Here is a 20273-nt window from a genome sequence, read left to right on the forward strand (position 1 = left end):
TTGGCAGTTAAGGCACTCCAATTGGATTGAGCTGGTGTAGATTTATATCCAAGTGGTTGTTGGGGTTTATTGCTTGCATAATGCCACTCAGGAATGAGTGAAGCTGGTCACACCCATCTTAAATGTCAGGACCAACTTGCCTAGCCCCAGGCTCCTATGCTCCTCATGGGGCAACACTGGATTAGATGATGAATGAATATATATATATTGTACCTTAACCCGCCCCATCCCGACGATGTATGGGTACGTTACAACGATTTGCATTTGCCAGTCCCGGCGACGTACCAGTACGTCGTGCAATTGCAATGTGCATAATTTCGACAATTTTCAAATTTCACGCTTGATTTGCGGTACGTACCCTCGCTTGACCTTCCCCTACCTGCCACCAGGCGGGGACACTCGGCGACCCCGCGCGACCCGCGCTAGCCCGCCACTCGTCCACTCACCTGGTAGCCACGGTCCTGCTCAGACATGGCTAAGAGAGGTCTCTCAGACAGCGAGATTCAAGTCGCCCTGGACACCTTTACCGGCGACAGTGATTCCCCACTGGATGACGAGGAGATGGACAAAGATTATGTGCAGCCAGAGGAGGAAGAAACCACCAGCAGTGACGAGGAAGTTCCGTCACCCAGGAAGTGGCAGTACGTGACTTACCGTGCTGCTAGAGAGGGGCAGGAGGCAAAGAAGGCACGTGGTATATCCTATCCCTATCCCCGGCGTGCTTTGGAAGGAGAATACGAGGACGAGGACGGAGCCATGGGACGTGCTGCCACGTGGTATGGACAGGAGGTCATAACACATCGTGGCCCAGAGCGCACACCACGTCGTATGAGCAGGTATGGGCCTAGCATTCTGTTTGGGGAGCTAGGAAGTCAAGTGGAGGGAGTGGGGAGTGAAATGGAAAGTCCTGGGATTAGGGAAAGTGAGAGCGACGTGAGTGAGTCATTGCTCTCCCTACGTAGTGTGAGGCGGCAGGGTGGATCACGTGGGCCAGTGCGGGTGCGTTCCTTATTACGTGGGGTTGTGAGGGAGGGGGAAGGTGGGGAGGAACCACTCCAAAGCACGTCTTATGCTCCCCAATATCCCCTAACCCGTGGTTGAGCTAGGTTGCGTGAGAGAGCACGTGGTGTGGTAATGGAGGGGGAAGGCGGGGAGGAACCACTCCCCAGCACGTCTTCTGCTCCCCAATATTCAACTATTTCATCCCCACAGCCCCCTAATGTTCCTCAAGGCCGTAAGGGTAAGGGAAAGGGAAAGGGTAAAGGCAGAGGGAAGAGGAGTGATAGTGGGGAAGCCCTCCGTACTCCTTCTCCCCCACCTCCCCAACCAGGATCTCCTCCCCACCCAGACGAAGGCGGTGATGGGGACAAGGGATTTGTGTCGTGGGATTGGGAGGATGGGAGTGATTTTTCTCCCCTCATTCACCCCTTCACTGAGCAAGGGCGATCTGGCAGCATTGCACCAGGTATTCACAGTAATTCCACCAGGTTGGATTTTTTCCACCTCTTTTTCAGTGAGGCATTCGTAGATCAGATCGTTTATCAAACAAACCTGTTTGCAAGCGCCCAGCGCCTAGAAAGTGAAAGATTGGGAACAAGCAGTAGGCATTCTATGATCTATGATTACCCTGTCTCCCTTCCAGAAATGTTTTTATTTTTTGCCCTTGTCCTTTTGATGGGTATTATAAGAAAGAATAGAATTCCTGCTTACTGGACTAGGGACCCTGTTATGTTTACCCCCATATTTGGTCAAGTGATGAGCCGTAATCGGTTTCAACAAATTCTAAGTCGCCTCCATTTTTATGATGCTCATGACCCTGCAAATGCAAACAACACTGACAAAATGAGGCGAATTCGGTTGGTCTTTGATCACCTCAGGCAAACCTTTCGATCTTCATTCTATCCCTATAGAGATCTCGTCATAGACGAGAGTCTCGTGTTGTGGAGAGGCAATATTTCATTCAGACAGTATATACCCAGCAAAAGGCACTGTTTTGGGTTCAAGATCTTTGTTATGTGTGACTGTAGGACTGGATACGTGCAAGACATAGTCTTGTACACCGGTGCACAGACAGACATAATAGAAGATCGAAGTATTGGACTGTCGGGAGCAGTGGTAAAGACGATGATACAAGACTACCTTCATCGCGGTCACGTTCTCTACCTCGACAACTGGTATGCTAGCCCTCTTCTCGCTCGTTATCTTCACACACATGAAACGGGAGTCTGTGGAACCGTAAAGGTGAACCGGCGTCACATGGTCAAGGTAGGGCGGAAACTTGCAAGGAGTGAGGTTGTCTTCTTCAAAGCAAACAACATCCTTGCAACAATGTGGAACCACAACAGAGAAGTAAGCCTCTTGTCCACGGTTCACCGCCCCTTGATGCACCGTACTGATTCTGTAGATTACCATAGCGACAGCAGGCGTCGTGTTTGGAAACCTGAGTGTGTAATGGATTACAATATAAACATGCGCCTCGTGGACCAGTCAGACTCCATGATATCGACGGTAGAGTGTGCCAGGACAACGATGAAGTGGTTTAAAAAACTGTTCTTTCACTTACTAGATATCACTGCTCTGAATTGCCACCACCTTCACGCCATGACCACAGGAGTTCAGGAAACATTTGAAGGGTTTGTGGGGGAGCTCACAAGAGAAATCTTTGCTAAGTATGCTGTTGAAAGGCCCCAACAGCGCCCCCGCACTGCCCCTATTACCCAGACTCCCCAGAGAATATCCGGCCGCCATTTCCCCACTCCTATCCCTCCCCAGCCCAACAGACCTAGGCCCCAGCGCAGGTGTCATGTGTGCAATAATTCCCAGGTGAGACTCACGACACAGAGGAAGGACACCCGCTATGAGTGCGTGCAGTGTGACGTGGGTCTGTGTATTCACCCATGTTTTAGTGAATATCACAAGTTGATGCAATTTTAGCATGGTGTGAATGCGAAAGGACGCTGAAATTATGAGGTAAATGCGACAGACAGACGCTCAGTGAAATTATCAGTCATGTAGATCTCCAAATATTAGTATAAAGTGCCTACGGGTAGAACATAAGTGAAAACATTGGGTGTAAGTATATAAATGTGCCCTAAGTTGAAACTTACATAGAGAGGGTTGTATGATGCGATATTCTGTCACTCAGTGCAATAAATACGGCCCGTAATTATATAATTATTATTATGTGACATTCTTACGGGTATAATATAAGTTCATATTATTGTATATGATGATGTATATTCTAAGTCAAATAATCATAGCGTGTGTATAAAGATAAGATTTCCTGACGTTCAGTCGAATGAATAAGGCACGTATTAGTCAAAATAAAAGTCAGCAAGTGATAAAGTGAATAATTAGTATATAAGTGTGTGAGTATTATGTATGACGAAACATTCCTTGCGAGGGTATTTTCAGGCGATATTCTCACGCTCACTTGAATAAATAATGGCAGTAAGTATGTACAGTGCATTCTAGGGGTGTAAACGTGTGTAATGTAAGTGGGAAAATATAATTGGAGTGAATAAATAAAGTAGATGATGAAACACGAGTGTTTGAGATCGTGGTTGCTACGTGAATATGCGCTAGCATATCGCTAAATGCCCTCGTAATGAATGAAAATAATTGAAAACCTTTACAGTGGTGGAGGAAAGGTTCTATGTAAAGGGGAAAATAATTGGAAAGTGATAAAACAATTTGGTATGTTGAAATACGAGTCATAGCGAGTGCGCTTACTAAGCTGATGTGCGCTAAACTTATGCTGCATGTCATCATAATGAATGAAAACATCTGAAAACACTTACAAACAGTTGTAATTGGTAAATTGTCATTGAAACAGAAGTATACAAGTAGAAAAAATGATAGGTTGACTCATACCAGAAACTTAGCATATAGCATGTTACGACTCGGACCAAACTCGCTATGCTCGCGCGATGGTACAATGCTTATTTTTCATATATATATATGTGTCTGAAATCCATTATATTGTTACTGTTATTGTTTATTAGTTCAAATTCAATAAATGTAGAGGTGTTGTGTGTTGTTTCTCCCATTATTCCTTACCATAGAAAACGTAAACGCATATCCAGCCCATTACAGAATACGATACCTGCGGGGGGAAACCGCACCTGTACAGACCACTTATAGACCGCAGGGACCACTTTCTTTATGATTTTCCTTCGTTTCTCGACCTAAGCGGAAGTTTTAGCAGAAAAAAAAATTTTCCAAAAAGGCTCGGGACTGGGGGATGTCATAGGTGCGGAAAGCCTCGGGACGTGACGGGTTAAGATGGAAAGGCAGTATCTCTGGGATGTATAAAATTTCTGATGTTATCATTATTTTGCAGGTATATTTTGTGTGTGTGTGTGTGTGTGTGTGTAAATTGAAGTACGATAGATGAACAGTGATGCCTGGGTGTACAGAAATTGTCACATTGACGTTTTTTGCAGGTATATAGCCATGTACCAGAGCATGTCACCAACCAGTGGCTGTCTTGGCATGCACATGCTGACCAGAACACCATCCTTGTGGCAGCTTCACATGGAAAAATTGTTCAAGTATGTCTTTGGTGTTCATTTTTTATCTTATTGTTTTCAGGTACAATTAGTCCATATTTAAAGTTATTCCAGTTAAAATTATTTCATTACTGGGTTGCTAATGAAGTAACATGGTAATTCATCTTAAAGGTGTATGTGTTTCATTATCAGATTGTTTTGAAGTCAGCAGTGACACTGACTTTTTTTTTTCAGTAATTTCATATAAAAGTAGCATTTTTGTCACTACGCAATGTGTTAACAATGCTCATTTTTATCTTATTTGTTTCAATTATGCTTTCTTTTTTAGTGGATTGTTTTCAGGTACAATATGTTATCTCCTTATGTTTATTGGATTGGTGTTTCAAGTACTGGTATGTTAGCTGTGCTTGTTATGTGATTTGTTTCAGTTTTTGTTAATATTTATTTGTTTTCAGGTAGACTACTGGTATGTTATTTTCTGAACACATTGGTTTCAGATATGTTGTTTGTGTTTTGTCTCTCTGATTGGTCTCTGTCTCCCTGCACAGTTGGTTTATCATATGTGTTTATTTTATTGGCTGCTTCACCCTATCTTTAGATGGGGAAAAGGTCATGATGATGATATAATGTGTTAAAGGTTTGGATGGTACCAAGAATGTTCCTTTTATTCATTACCTCAACTATTTTTTCGGCCATAATAATAGTAGTGTCCACAAGCAATATGAGTTTTGACTCAGCTTATGTTACTGTTCTGTGCTTTGGAGTCATTCTTTCACTCAGTCTGTTGTTCATTTTCTTTCAGGTTGATGTGCGAGAGGACAAAAGGAAACCCCGATCTTTCCGTGTGCACAATGGGAAGAACGTAAAGGTGGTTACACAGCACCCAGGAAACTCAAATTACTTTGCTTCAGGTTCCAGAGATGGGTAAGTTTCAGATATGAGCCCATGCACTCATTACTTTAGGAGACTTTGTATTATCTCTTCTTTAGCAATTTGTTATGCATGTTACAAGTTGATTCTCATTTTTGTGTTATGTATGCCTTGTTCTTAACAGAGAATGCATAAGTATACAATAATATATTAGCCTAATTTACTGGATGCAGAAATAAATTAACAAGGAAGAGGTGCTAGGAAACCTCCTAAGCTGACCAGAATATGACTCATGATGTTAACCTGTCATTATGCCCTTCAGCTAGAGGACCTAATTTTTTTATTGTTCTTCCTATCATCATCATCATCATCTGGACCTCCTTTCCCACCCAAGGGCAGGGTGAGGAGTAGCAGTGTCCAGACAGCACAAACTTGCCCAATCCAAATAGGCCACACTTCCATTCACTCATCATTCAAACCCCCGGAATCCTGGCTCCACCGGATACTCCAAAAACATTCACCATATTCTGCAGATTCACACAACATATTCGATTGAGTCAATCCGGACGCTGCCATGCTCACAAGGGGTGCCAGAATCCCCTATCACGCACTTCTCCTCACAAAATTCATCCAGCCAGCTTGATCTCTTGTCAGTTCCCTAACCTCACCGACTTCCAAACCTCTCTTCCGCACACACTCATCCACCATATCTTTCAACCTTCTCCTTGGCCTACCTCTCCTCCCTCCTTCAAATTTGCTGAGGTATACCTTTTTTACCACTCTGTTGTTATCCATTCTTTCCAAATTACCATACCATCTCAGGACAATCTCTTTGATTCTGGTGTCCACCGACTTCCTCACTCCACACGTTTCATGCATCACATTACAGGGTGTTTCATATCCTATCCACCCTCTGTACTCCACATACATTCATCAGCAGTCCCATCACTGCTCTTACTCTTGACTTTTCATTTTCATGCCACACCATAGTCTCACACTCAAGCCTCTGTTTCTTATCAAGGCCTTCACTGCACCAGCCACTTTTCTTCCTTGTGTCACTCTGCTTTCAACTTCTTTTGCACATTTTCCTCTCTTTTTTATCACTGTACCCAAGTATTTGAACTCTCACCAATTCCAGTCTCTCTCTATTCACTGTGACATCACACTGGGAGTCACCTTCTCTCTCAATAACCATCTCTTTACTCTTTTCTACATTTACCCTCAAGGCACGACACTCACAAACATCAGCAAAACTCGGCACTAGCCTACTGAGTTCTTGTCCGGTGCTTGCAAGCAGTACTGCATCATCAGCATACAACAAATTTGAGATATTCCGTGTATCCATTCATTACCAGTGCCATCCCTCTCTCCATTACTCGTGTTTTTATTTCTTTCATCACCCCATCCATATATATATATTGAACAACCAAGGGGACATCACACAACCTTGTCGCACACCCACACCGATCGTGAACCACTCACATAGATGCCCATTAACCCTTACACATGCTTCGCTACCATCATAAAAATTCTTGACAGCACCTAACAGCTTACCATCTACACCATACATGCGCAAAACTTTCCACAATCCCTCTCTGTCTACTTTGTCGTATGCTTTTTCCAGATCCATGAATGCCATAAACACCTTATGGTCCTTCTCACAAGCCTTCTCTGCTACCTGTCTCGCTGCAAATACTTGTCCACACATCCTCTGCCACTCCTAAAGCTTGACATACATACACCTCGAGCTGACACATTTGTTGTCTCTCATTCCACTCTGCCACACCTCATTCATCAACAAAGCAACTCTTTACATCTTCCTCTCCCATTCATTCCCGATCTTTCACATTTCACACCCTCCCACTCCTCCACTTCGCACCCTTTCATCCTCATTTCACACAATGCCATCACAGCATATCTTGCACTCTTGAACACATTCACCACTTCCACCCTCTTGCTTTCGTCATTCACACCTCTCACATTCCACATGGCCACGCGAGTCTGCCCATTTGGTTGGGGCCCTGGTGCAGGTTTTGGGCCCTCTGAGGCTCCTATGATCAAATTATTTTCTTCAACCTCAAGAGGGACTTTCAAGATGGTGCAGATTATATATTGCTCTCATTAATTGTGTACTGTAGCTACTGTGAAACATCATCACCGAGCTGAACGAAACGACTTGAAGTAGCAAGAATGCCATGAAGAAAATGTAGCTAATTGAATTTAAGGGGTCAGATGAGATCTGCCCTTCTAGCTGTAGCTCAGCAGTGTATCCTATAAAAAATTTGCTTGATCAAAGGGTATTTGGCATATTTGTCCATATGTAGTCAGTCCCTCTCCTACAACACACCAGCCATGCATCACACACCCCTGTCTTTCATCATCTCTCATCATTCTTAGCCTCTTACTCCTCCATGCTCATACACCCTTGCCAAACTCCACTTCATTCACTAAAGTAAATGTAGCCAAATTATCTCAAGATTTTACTTTTTATGTTTCACTTGGATTCCAAATGATCTTGTAGTCTAGACACCAGTTACTTTAAAGCTTGGGTGCTTGGCATGTCAATTCTGATGCATAGGAGGTGATTGGATTTCCTAATACAGCAAGCGCTTGCATAACTCCTGATCACAGAGCGTCATTCTCTCAACACAGGAGGTGCCACTTTGTGTCCCAAAAATGTCACAACATGGAGGGAAAAAATAGATATAATGCTGTCTGAGGAAGCTGCTTACCTTTTACAGCACTTGACTACACTGTGATGATGGACATAGCGTGGCGGGAGGTCCCAGTTTATGTTTCAAAGTCATGCTACACAGCCAGTTATAGACAGAACGCAGCACTAGACATAAAAATTACAATTGGCCTAGCCCCGGGCTCCTACACTCCTCATGGGGCAACGTTGGAATGGATGATGGGTGGATGGAATTGACACAATGTGGCAAGTGATAGACAGAGTGTGGATTGCATCAGCCTATGACATATTGCCATCATGTGTCCGTGTGGGGTGTCGTCACCGTCCACTGAGCATTCCTGTCTCAGTTGAGCCTACCTTCTCCCCGCGCTCTGGCTGCACACATGCTGTGTGTCATCTTTGCCCCTCCCCACCTGACCCAACCTGACCATGTTGCTGTACCATGACCCTGCCAAAAATCAGAAGTCTCTGATGCAGGAGCAGATGGGGGATGTCATCAAGAGGAAGGAGAGAGGACAACGGAGCTGTGACATTGTGAAATTTTACGAAGTTAACGAGTCCACCATTCGTACGATCTCGACAAGAAGGAAACCATACTGAAGACAGCTCAGGCAATATGAAGAATCACCTGTGGACAAGAGGATACGAGTGTCTGATCCTGCTCTTGTAATGATGGAGAAGTTTCTGCGGGTGTACTGCAACCTGAATCGACTCGTTATTAGGTAGGTATGTGTCCTGAAAAAAAAAACTGAAAATTGCCCCAAAGTTTGAACTTGGGGTTGGCTTAGGTACCATGAAACCCTTTAACATGTAAACATATGACCTTATACCGTGGAATTTCCATAAAGCGAGAGCTTCAGGGTACAATATTCCCATGTTATGCAAGCACATGTTGTACCGTAATGAGAATGTGTGTATGAAATATATGCCAGGATTTTTTTGGTTTGGATATTGCCTCTCCATCCTTCGATTGTAAAGTCAGGATGATGGTGTCAAACTTATTAAACTATAACCTACAGTGGCAGAAAACCACATAACTGTATGCAATTACAGTAAGACCCTACTATAACGGACTAACTGGGGCCCAAGCCAGTCCAAAAAAAGCCAAAAATTCCGATGAAAGCGACATCCAGGCTTGCCCCTGCTAACCCAACCATTTTCCGAGATATCAGACTTTAGTCCAGATTGCATGAATGGTTTTTAAAGTTTTGACTACCATTGCAGTACTGTACTGTGTTATAACTTCACTACATTAATCAAATGGTATAATATATATAATAATACTGTACTGTACATTGATAAACACATCTTTTATTTGCCTTATTGTGGTGAACATACCTGAAGTGGTCAGGGAGTCCAGACTGCTTCTGGCTTTATCGGACTTTTTCTGATATATAGGAATTAAGTCTGGTAGCTCCTCGAGTCCGATAAAAGCAAATTCCAGTCTATTGAAGTCCGTTATATCGAGGTTTTATTGTATCTCTCCTTCTCCAACAGCAATGTTTGTTTGTGGGATGTAAGAAAGATGGGTGCTAACTCCCCAGTGGCAACTTGTTCCCACAGCCGAATGGTGTGTGGTCTTGAGTTTTCACCCATTACAGGTTAGTTCTGTTACCATACAGCTTCCTCCCCCCTCCTCCCCATTAATCATTTCAACCCGTGAACATCATTTTGATTTAATTTTTGCCATCTTATGAGGATTTTATTGAGCTGTGGATGAGCTTATCGCATTGGAATGGTTAGAAATAGCTTTCATTCACTTCTTCATTGCAACAAGTCTCACCCAAGCTGAATAAAAATCATCTGCAAGTAACAAGGAGAAACCAGTAACAAACATCACCAGATGGAAGAGTTTTGGGGTAAATCCTCAATAAATTAAGTTGCCTATTAAGGTTCCAGTGCTGTGTATGAAGTTGACTTATCAGCTTCCCCCATTTACAATAGGCTTTGCACAGTATGTAAAAAAACAATGATATTTTAGAACTCATCCATTATTTATAACTAGGGTTGCCTGTACATACCTCTGATGGGGTAATAATGGAAGACAAATCAGAGCTTATGTTATTCAGCTGTGACTTTTCCGTCCTTGTTACTGGAAATTTCTTTGATCTGAATTTGCTGATAATTATGCATTATTTAAAAAGAATAATTGTGGTAGTATCATTCTTGTGGATGTTGTTATTGCTCATCTCTCTCTGGTTGTCTTTTATTTGTGAAGAACAGAATGTGAAGCCATCATATATTTTTTACCATGGGATTGAAGTTGCATAAGACTTCAAGGAAAAAATATGTGGTAGCAGATAAACACTCAGGAAACTACATTAAATGAGTTATTATATATATATTGTTATATGATACAGTGCATGTTTTTATATTAAATAAGAAAGGCATGACTTTAATTGGCAAGAATATTTAGTAGATTATATACCAGTATGCTCTAATATGTTATTGGACATGTGGAGAGGATGAGGGATGATAATTGGGTGAGGAAGGTGAGAAGTGTTAATATTGGGAATGGGGTTATGAGGGGTTGACTGAGAAAGACATGGGACAAGGTCATTAAGTGTGACCTTAGGGTTAAGGGACTGAACAGGGAGGCTGCAATGGATCGTGCAGCGTGGAGAGCCGCCATTAGGTGACCAAGGCCGACACATGCAAGCATGTTGGAGCCTTTAAAAAATGAAACAAAACGAAACAGCAATTTGGCTTGAGTGTTTAATACAACCTATTGTATAGTGATACCATCAACAGAACTTGAGTGCTGCAATGTCCAACCTCTGATTATATGCTAAAGGGGTTTCATTTACTCATTAAAAATAGCATACATGTAAAACACCATAGACCTGCTTAGCCAGGAAGACTGTTTTTATTAAAAAGATGTCCAGTTCATTCAGTTAACCTGTGAACCTCAGGGGATGATTTATGTAAATGACTCTGGCTAATGCCAATGATTTTATTCACCATTGGGAAACCTCCTGAGATCCCTGAGTTAAGGAACTGTTTTATTTTAACCCCTAAACCTCAGGCGAAGACTTAATTTTATTTTTTTACTCTGGCCGATATCAGATTATTTTAATTCACATCGTAAAACCTTGTAAGATCTTAGGGTTGAGAGAGATTTAAAATTTTCTCTAGACAGCTTTAATGCATTAGTGATATATATATATTTTTTTCCTCAGATGATGTATTTGTTGTGGGGGAGCCTTCCTCTTCAGTTCTTCTCTCGCATGTGTATCTTGTTAGAATTAGCTTCCTCTCCCCTCCCCCCCCCATGTCACCACTGCCAGACAGCTTCATCATGGACCAGTACACATCTTGTTATATGTATTTCATAACAATGTTCTTGGTACTCCCCAGGCAAATCACTCATCTCCACATCAATGGATGATTACCTGAAGTTCATCTCCTGTGATCTCTCTGAGCTGAAAGGTCAGTCATGTCTTCTCATATATTATTTTTTCCCAGTTATTTTTTGTTTCCAGCTTCATTAGGGTTACACATAGTAGCTCATTCATTGACTGCATCAGCTTAAGAGGCTTTTCAAGTTGAATGATATAATATAGTGATAAAAAAAAAAAATCACTATATTGCAGAGGTTATGGGAAGTCAGATACTGAAGCTTTATACAGTGGAAAATCCAAAATTATCCACCCAGTCCAGTTCCAGTCAGTTACAAGTCCAGTAGACGAATTATCATAGAACGGATTTTGGTAATCTACTCTTGTCCCAGCTTTGTCAAGTAATTGTCAGTTCAAAGTTACCTTTTTGATACTGGTATTCTTCTTTTGCTGCTAAAGTCTCTGTAAATTAAAGAAAAATTGCCTTACAGTACAAAATTTCATTGTTACCAATGAAGATTTGCCATTTTCTCCACAGTTCACACTACAGTGGTAGTTGGAAGTTTGTTAAGTACTGTCAGTCCTCACTTGATCACTTGAATGCAGTTGATGTGATTTTATTTTATTATTTATTTATTTATTTAATTTTTTTTTTTTCTTCATCCAGACAGTTTACTCACCTTAGGAAGGCTCTGTCTTTATGAAGGTGTTTACAAAGTCTTTATCTGACCCCAACATTTTGAAAAATGTTTCTTAAGTTGAAATGAAGCATCAAGCTGTAGCAAGAATAATATGAAAATGACATCCTTGGCCTCAATAGGTTGAAGTCTTGTATGTTTGTTGGCAAAATACTACTTTCAGCCAAACTGCTGTTAGTGGGACTTACCCGTAGTTCATGCCAGAGTGGTGAAAAAGACTCAGAAATTTATTTCTCATTTTAAAACAGTTTCATGAGCAAGTGTAAATGAACAGTAGATATAATTACCCATTTAATTTAAAAACATATGTAGTGCCATTAGTCCCACCCATTAATTTTGGGTTTATACTCTGTCATAGCTCTATGTGAAATGTATTTGAAAGTACAAAGCAAGCTCTGCTGCCATATGGTGTGATGCAGGTTTATAGTTCATTGATGAAATTTATTACATGCTAGCTAAAAGGGTTGTGATAATTTTAGAAAGGAATATATATCATGGATGTTTTCCACATTTGTCTGTTATGGAAATTGCTGAAAGTCGCGACACATGGAGAGGTGCCATCAGATGAAAAGACCTGCATATACTAGTGTGGTTCATGGTCTTTAAATATATAACATAATGTAATATTTGTATATGTACACATTATTTAGGAGATATGTTGAGTATTTAATTTTGCAATGTAATATTTGTATATGTACACATTATTTAGGTGATATGTTGAGTACTTAATTTTGCAGTGTAATATTTGTATATGTACACATTATTTAGGTGATATGTTGAGTATTTAATTTTGCAATTGTTAGTACAGTATTATAGGATTATGGAAGTTTCATTTCAGTGTTTTCAACTTTTGTCTTTCTGAGCAAATTTGAAGGAGGAAGGAGGCAAGGTTACCCAAAAAGTAGGTGGAAAGATATGTTGGATGAGAGTGAGGAAGAGAGATATGGAAGTTGATGTGGTTAAGGGACTGACAAGAGATCGATCTGGCTGCATGAATTTTCTGCGAAGAAGCGCATGACCAGGGATTTGGCACCCCTTATTAACGTGTTAGCATTTGGATTGGCTCAGTCGGATAAGTACATGTGAAGCTACAGAACATGGTGAAATTTTTTGGCTTATCAGATGGAGCCAAGATTCCATGGGCTTGAATGATGAGTGAATGGAGGCATGCCCCAGTGAAGTGGGCAGACTTTGGCTATATGGATGCTGCTACTTCTTATCCCACACTAGGGTGGGAAAGGAGGTCCGGATGATGATGTCTGTCTGTGTGCACATTGTTGAGGAGCCACGTTGGTACTAAGTTAACACTTTCAACCATGGTCAGCCATATCCTTTGTATTCCTATGAGGATGCAAATTCCAAAACAGACTATGCCAGGAAAGTGAAGATTCAGGTACATCACCCATAGCATACACTTCAGGTTTCAAACCTATCTAGCCTGCATTGTGTTATCCAGACAAACTGAAACTTTTGAGAATTCAGTGACTGAGTTTTGCCCTCAGTGCACATGAAAAATCCACACAGAGATGCATTCATGAGACTGAAAGTGTTAAATACTTAATAGCTAAGAATAATTAAAGAAATTTTGGTAGTGGAAATATTTTAGTCTCCTCACCTTTGCCTCTTCTTGCTCTCACGATTTCTGGTGCAGTGAGTTGTAAGATCCGGCACAACAACTATACTGGGCGGTGGCTGACCAACTTCCATGCGCGCTTTGTACCTGGACGAGAGGACCTTATCGTTGTGGGCTCAATGATGCATCCACGCCGGGTTAGTCACATCTCTTGTTCAGTTTATTCTCTTTATCACATCAGATAAAACTAGTGTCATGTGTATACCTAACATTTCAACATCAGCTCTTTACTTTTGAATCTCTTGTTTTGGCTGGTATAACTTAAACTCATAGTCTTCATCATTACCTTTGATGCCCTACTCCATCCAGAGCTGGATTCATTAAAAAGCAAATCTGGCTGTGTAATGCAGGACCGTACTGCATATGTATGTCTTCTAACATACCCTTTTTTTTTTTGGGGGGGGGAGGTATTCAATGAAAAGAGTGTAGTCTTTATAAACTGAAGTATAACCAAATTATGGTGCCTAGTGGTTAAGTGGATAATTAAGGCACTCCAATCAGATTGAGCCTGTGTAGGTTTATATCCAAGGAATGGTTGGGGGTTATTGCTCACATGCTGTCACTCAGGGATGAGTGAGGTTAGTCACTTTCATCTTAAACATCAGGACCAACTTGCCTAGCCCTGGGATCCTATGTCTCCCCACGTGGGGCGACTTAGGATTAGATGATGGATGGATTAACATTACTGATCAGTTGTGTATATTGAAGTTTACCCATGATCAGGTAGATCAGGTTGAAGATCATGGGTAGGGAGAATTAGCTGCTTTTTAGTTGTCAGATGATACTGCCCTGCTTGAGAGTGGGAAGGGAGAGTTACAGAGTTTAATTAGGTAGTTTGGGTATAAATGTGAGGGATTAAGTTGAGAATGGGTATGAAAATGGGCATATTCTTAGTATTGTAGCACTGTCAGTACTAAATGCTTTCTGAGCTGAATGCTTGCGGTGATGGCATGCCTTAGAAATTTGTAAATATTTTAGAAGTGTATTTAGGAAGGATGGCAAAATGGATGAGGCAGGGAAAAAAAGTATTGATCAAAGATAAGGATTTCTGCCCTTTCCTCTCTTCCTTCCTTCTTTTCATCCTTCCCCCTCTGTCTTTCTTTCTTTCATCCATCTGTCTGTGGGTGACACTACACTTAATGATAAATCAAATGGTTTCCTGTCCAAAAGGAAACCATTTACTACATTGGGTGGTAATCATGTAACCAATTTATGGCACCTGGCAGTTTAGTTGGTAATTAAGGTGCCCTGTTTGGATTGAGCCTTGACAGGTTCATATCCAAGTGGTGGATGAGGTTATTACTTACATAATGCCACTCAGGGATGAGTGAGGCTGGTCACTCTCATCTTAAATGTCAGGACCAACTTGCCTAGCCCTGGGCTCCTATGCTCCTCATGGGGCGACACAGGATTAGATGGTGGATGAATAGATGGATCAGTAGTAGAAAAAGGAAGTGCAGTGCTCAATGTTTGTTAGACTTGGACAGGAAATGGGAAATACATGTTTAGATCCAGTGCACAGAAGTGATTATGGCCAGATGGAATGGGCAGTGCTGTCGAGAATGATAGAACTGCTGCTGCTGTTGTTGTTGTGACCCTAGATTTATGTGCATGTGAATCTAGTGCACCTCAAACTGAAATTGCCCTGACTGCAATCCAGTATCAGTTTTTTGAGGGATAGTGAGTGAGTTGAGGGACAGTTGTATCAGTGTCATTGCTTGAAGGCTCCCCTCTCCATTGAATGAGCAGTTGAGAGACCAGCTGGGAATTGAAGGCATTTGTGATGTGTAAGGGGAAATTAAGGTGGTTCATTCTTGTAAGATGAAAATGAAGGATGAAAATTGTTTGAAAAGATTTATGAGTTTGAATATGGAGATCACAGTGTCACAAGGTAGACCTACTGGGATGATATTTTGCAAAATGACCACAGGGTTAAAGGACTGAACAGAGATTCTTCCAGAGATCATGTAGAATGGATAACTGCCATCAAGTGAACAAGACTGGCATATACAAGTATGTGTGAAGCTTTTCACAGCAGAGTGAAACAGACAAACAGCATGACTTTTTGAAGCCTTTAACAGCTAGGATTTCCCCTCACTAAATAATACTAATGATAATAATAATAATAATCGTGGTTCTTGTCTTCTTTCCAAAAAGAGTCATTTGTTTTAAAGGATTCAACCATGCTTAATATCTTGAATATCTATCTATCAATCTATAGCCCGATGCCTCAGTCCTGCAAAGTGTGGCCGCAGACAAAACGCCTTCAAGTCACTGTGTCACCCACCATAATAATAATATAATTATCAGTTCATTAGAAGCATGATTAAGATACTTAACTGCAACTACTTTGGATTTTCAGGTGGAGCTTTATGGGAGTGATGGTACACTTCACCATGAATTTATGGGGGAACACCTTGGGTCTGTTGCCAGTGTAGTTGCACTTCACCCCACCAAACCCATTCTTGCTGGTGCAAACTCTTCTGGCAAGGTTCACGTTTTCATGTAAGGTGATGGAGTGACACATGAAGTAACCCCCCCCCCTCTTTTTTTTTTTTTTTTTTTTTTTTTTTTTAAATATATTGAGTGTGGAAGACTTTTCATACTTGAATGGTTAGATTTGATTTACATTTACCTCTTCACTAGAAGATGTCTCCACAATGCTGAATAAATTTAATAAACAACAGTAAGTGCTCATCATTGTGAAGTGATTAAGATGCATATGGTAATGATCAAGCTGTTTTCTTAGTTTATAAACAGCAATTCACTTATCAGGAACTTGAATCTCTTAAGTTGATAAGCTGAGTTTTTATATTTTGTGGTACCGGTGAGTGCTGAAGAATGATAATGGCTATTGATATATTTACCTTAACTTCTTTAGTGTAGTAATATCTTTCTGTAGTTTTTTCTTACATCTACCAGACAGTTTTGCTCACCTTAAGAGAACCACCAACTATTTAGGGGTCGTATGAAGAATATATTTAACCCTATGATTATGAATATTCTCTCCCCAGCTAAGAGAAAATGTGTTGAAATAGCAAGATAAAATAGATGTCACCATATTGAAGAAACTAATTGTGGTATAGGTTTGGTTAATGAGGTGGAGCCAGGATGCAGTGGGCATGAATGATGAATGAATGATTGTGCCACCCATTTCATTGGGTATGCTGTTGATAGTTCTCCAGCTTTCATGCTTTCTCCTACTTTTTTGCTAGATCCTACCTCACCCCATCATTTGACTGGAAAAATGATCGGGAGGATGGCAATAGTGATGATGATGATTATGCTTATCGTTTCGTTTCGTTTTTAAAGGCTCCAACATGCTTGCATGTGTCGGCCTTGGTCATCTAATGGCGGCTCTCCACGCTGCACGATCCATTGCAGCCTCCCTGTTCAGTCCCTTAACCCTAAGGTCACACTTAATGACCTCGTCCCATGTCTTTCTCGGTCTACCCCTCACAACCCCACCCCCAATATTAACACTTCTCACCTTCTTTATGATCTAAATTAATGTGGCAAGTTGTCAACACACTTTGCACCTATTTATTTCACTGCTGTTGAATTTAATACAGTAAAACTCAAGAGTTTAAGATGAACACTGGGTCATTATATCCACTGTTCTGTAGTTACTGTAGTTAGTGGTATGTACAATATGAAGAGATTGTTGAGCTGGCTCAGAGAGTTAATTAAAACCTTAATTTGGTAAGTTGAGATTCATTTTACAATAGTTTCTTAAGTTTCATTGCCTCCACCCCACCCAAAAACCTCACCAGATTTACTCTGTCCAAACTTAAATTGGACTTTTTAGGCAGAAAATAAACTTCGGATTTGACAGACTTCCATGTCTGCCTGATTTTTTGCCGTGTTTCTCCCCTTTTTAGACATTTTTCCATGTATCAAGGACGGAGAAAATGGTAAAATGATATAACAGTTATCTAAAATACTGCAGGGTAAATACAATAGCACTTATGTGAGACACAGAAATTATATGCTTGGGTGAATGGTGGGTTGACTCAAGGCTTGAGGTTGGTTAGTTGGATGAAAGGTCCTCTAGAGCTTCATCCAGATCTCATCCTTCAAAGTCAATGTCATCTGATAGGGATTCATTATCAGCTTTTGGAACGTCCTCACCCACATCTGCCATGTCAGTTTTTGGAGAGCTTTGGCAGCTTTCTGGTGATATGCCTTTTTTTTTTTTTTTTAATGACCATGAGAATACCACTGAGGCTGTTAGTGAAAAGCATTTGATGGAGCCCAGGTGCACAGTGTTGTGCGCATGGTTGTACAGTAATAAAATGTTGTACTTAGGCAGTTGAGCTTTTAAAAATAAGAACAACAACGTACCAGTAAATGTTGAAGCCTGGAATACTGGGCCTTGAGTTTAACAGTACTGTACCTGTATAGCCTTTGGAGAATTTTTTTTTTGTTATAGTCTAGTGTTTTCTTACTTCTTTTTACAATATTTAGTGTGAAATATATAGTAATGCTTAAAGCCTATGTATTACAGTATTTAAGCTTTCAGGTTTCTTGTTATACCTTAAGTCATCATCATCTAATCCAGTGTTGCCCCATGAGGAGTGTAGGAGCCTGGGGCTAGGCAAATTGGTCCTGACATTGAGGATGAGACTGACCAGTCTCACACATCCCTGGGTGGCATCATGTGAACAGTCAACCCCGACCATCCCTTGGGTATAAACCTGCACTGGCTCAGTATGATTGAAGCGCCTTAATTACCCACTGAACCACCAGGCGCCATAATTTAGTTATATGGTTACCACCCAGTGTAATAAATGGTTTCCTGGTGAACAGGAAACCGTTTAGCTTGTCACTCAGTGTAGAGTCACCCGTAGGCAGAAGGAAGAGGAAGGAATGAAGGAAAGAAAAACAGAAGGGAAGGAAAGAAATAAGGAAGGAAGAGGGGAAAGGGCAGGCACCCGAGGAGCATTACATTGAGTGAGTGGATGGTGAGCACCCCATGAGTGAGTGGATGGTGAACACCCCACCTACCACTGAAAAGTAACAGCAGTAGTAGAATATAATTAGTACGTCCATTCCCCCCTTTTAGCATGTACAGTTTAGTGCATGTTTCTAGTTGTGTAACTTTAAATTTTGTTGTTATTAAGTTGCATCAGAATTATTACCTTTTCTTCACTTAAAAATGATTCATAATTTAGTTGTTTTAGTAATTCCCCCCCCCCCCCAACATGAAGCAGAAACATTTGTTGTTTCACTTAAAGTAGCGTTTTGCATGCATACATTATGGATTTTATGTACTGGCTGTATTCATGGCGATTGAATATGAATGTACTTCCCTTGTTTCTGGATCCTACCATATCCTCTCCTTAGGTGAAGAAAAAAGGTTAGGATTATGATGATGCATAGTGATCTTTGAATTATTAATTTGTAGTGTATTGCTAGTATTGAGTTAAGATAATTTCTTTAAATATATATGCATCATATTAATGTACAGTACTTGGAATAAGAAATATGGTAAGCTGATGGTGAAATTTTTAGTAAAGCTATAAGATAGCACATAAGACAACAGTATACTCATTTAAGTTACAAATCTGTGTATCCATTCAAATGAAATTTATATTGCCAATAAAATTTGCCTTCTCAGGTTTTTGGTATTATACCATGCTCAGTCATTTATTTTCAGCTTGCAGTGAGTGTCTTGTTATCCTTGTGGTTAGGAGAAAGGGAACAGCTTCCATATTCCCAGCATGCTGAAAAAGATTACTTAGAAGGGGTTGGAGGGATGTAGTTTTTGCTGTGCCATCCCCTCTGAAGAAGCTAAGGCATTGCATCTATACTGTATAGGGAACTTACCTGAAGTGTGTAGCACTTGGCGACTGCATGCAGGGGCAGTTTCAGGAATACTGTATTTTTAGTGTTTCCCGTATCTTTGTCCAACATAATTACCATTCAGTACCCCTTTTCCTGAGCCAGCTGAGTAACATGATATTTTAATGTGTATAGATTATTGGAATGAGAATAAGAAACGATGAATATGGACTAAAACCTGCAGTTGTCAACAAGGATGGTTTGTATCATGTTTATGTGGAAGAGAAATCTAAATAACCATGAAGAGGTGCAGCCCATACTAATCTTCGTGTGAAAAATCAAGAGTGTTACTTGAGCAACCTGCGCAATACCCCAGGGTCCACCAATAGAATATCCTTCCAGGCATCAGTTAATGGCCCTTGGGTGAGATTGAATGCTCATCCCCTCAGTCTAAACCATGGCAGTCATCACCCAGTAGTGCTGTTGGGTTATAGTGACTCCACCACAGTCTACCATAACTGTTTAAATAACATTTATCAGTCCAGTGTCTGCCTTGTGGGCTCATGTGTTTTTTGCTGTATTTTTATTACTACAGGCAATGACTGATAATAATAACCCTCACTGTCAGGTTTGTAAGCTTTTATCTTTTGGAGCCTGATTTTGTAGGTGTTAAGTAGGATGACATGCTAGCCACCTATGACCCTGTTTTCAGTTCTGTTAATCAGTGATACCCTAATCATATATCAG

At 40.9% G+C, this 20273-nt stretch overlaps 1 protein-coding gene across 1 annotated transcript in view; it reads left to right on the forward strand.

Annotated features, from left to right (window-relative positions):
- LOC145411562 (WD repeat-containing protein 76-like) overlaps nt 1-16262 on the forward strand; it is a 34330-nt gene extending 18068 nt beyond the window's left edge. The window contains exons 10-15 of the mRNA XM_080281569.1: nt 4446-4553; nt 5314-5435; nt 9571-9674; nt 11431-11502; nt 13761-13879; nt 16105-16262. Coding sequence (XP_080137695.1) covers nt 4446-4553; nt 5314-5435; nt 9571-9674; nt 11431-11502; nt 13761-13879; nt 16105-16251 — 672 coding nt within the window. The 3' untranslated portion in view covers nt 16252-16262. The remainder of the gene's footprint in view (nt 1-4445; nt 4554-5313; nt 5436-9570; nt 9675-11430; nt 11503-13760; nt 13880-16104) is intronic.
- The last annotated feature ends 4011 nt before the right edge of the window (nt 16263-20273 follow it).

Source organism: Coenobita brevimanus, chromosome 90, assembly GCF_032717465.1.
Source record: "Coenobita brevimanus isolate Jiangsu-jjx chromosome 90, ASM3271746v2, whole genome shotgun sequence".
In the NCBI taxonomy this organism is placed as follows: Eukaryota; Metazoa; Arthropoda; class Malacostraca; order Decapoda; family Coenobitidae; genus Coenobita; species Coenobita brevimanus.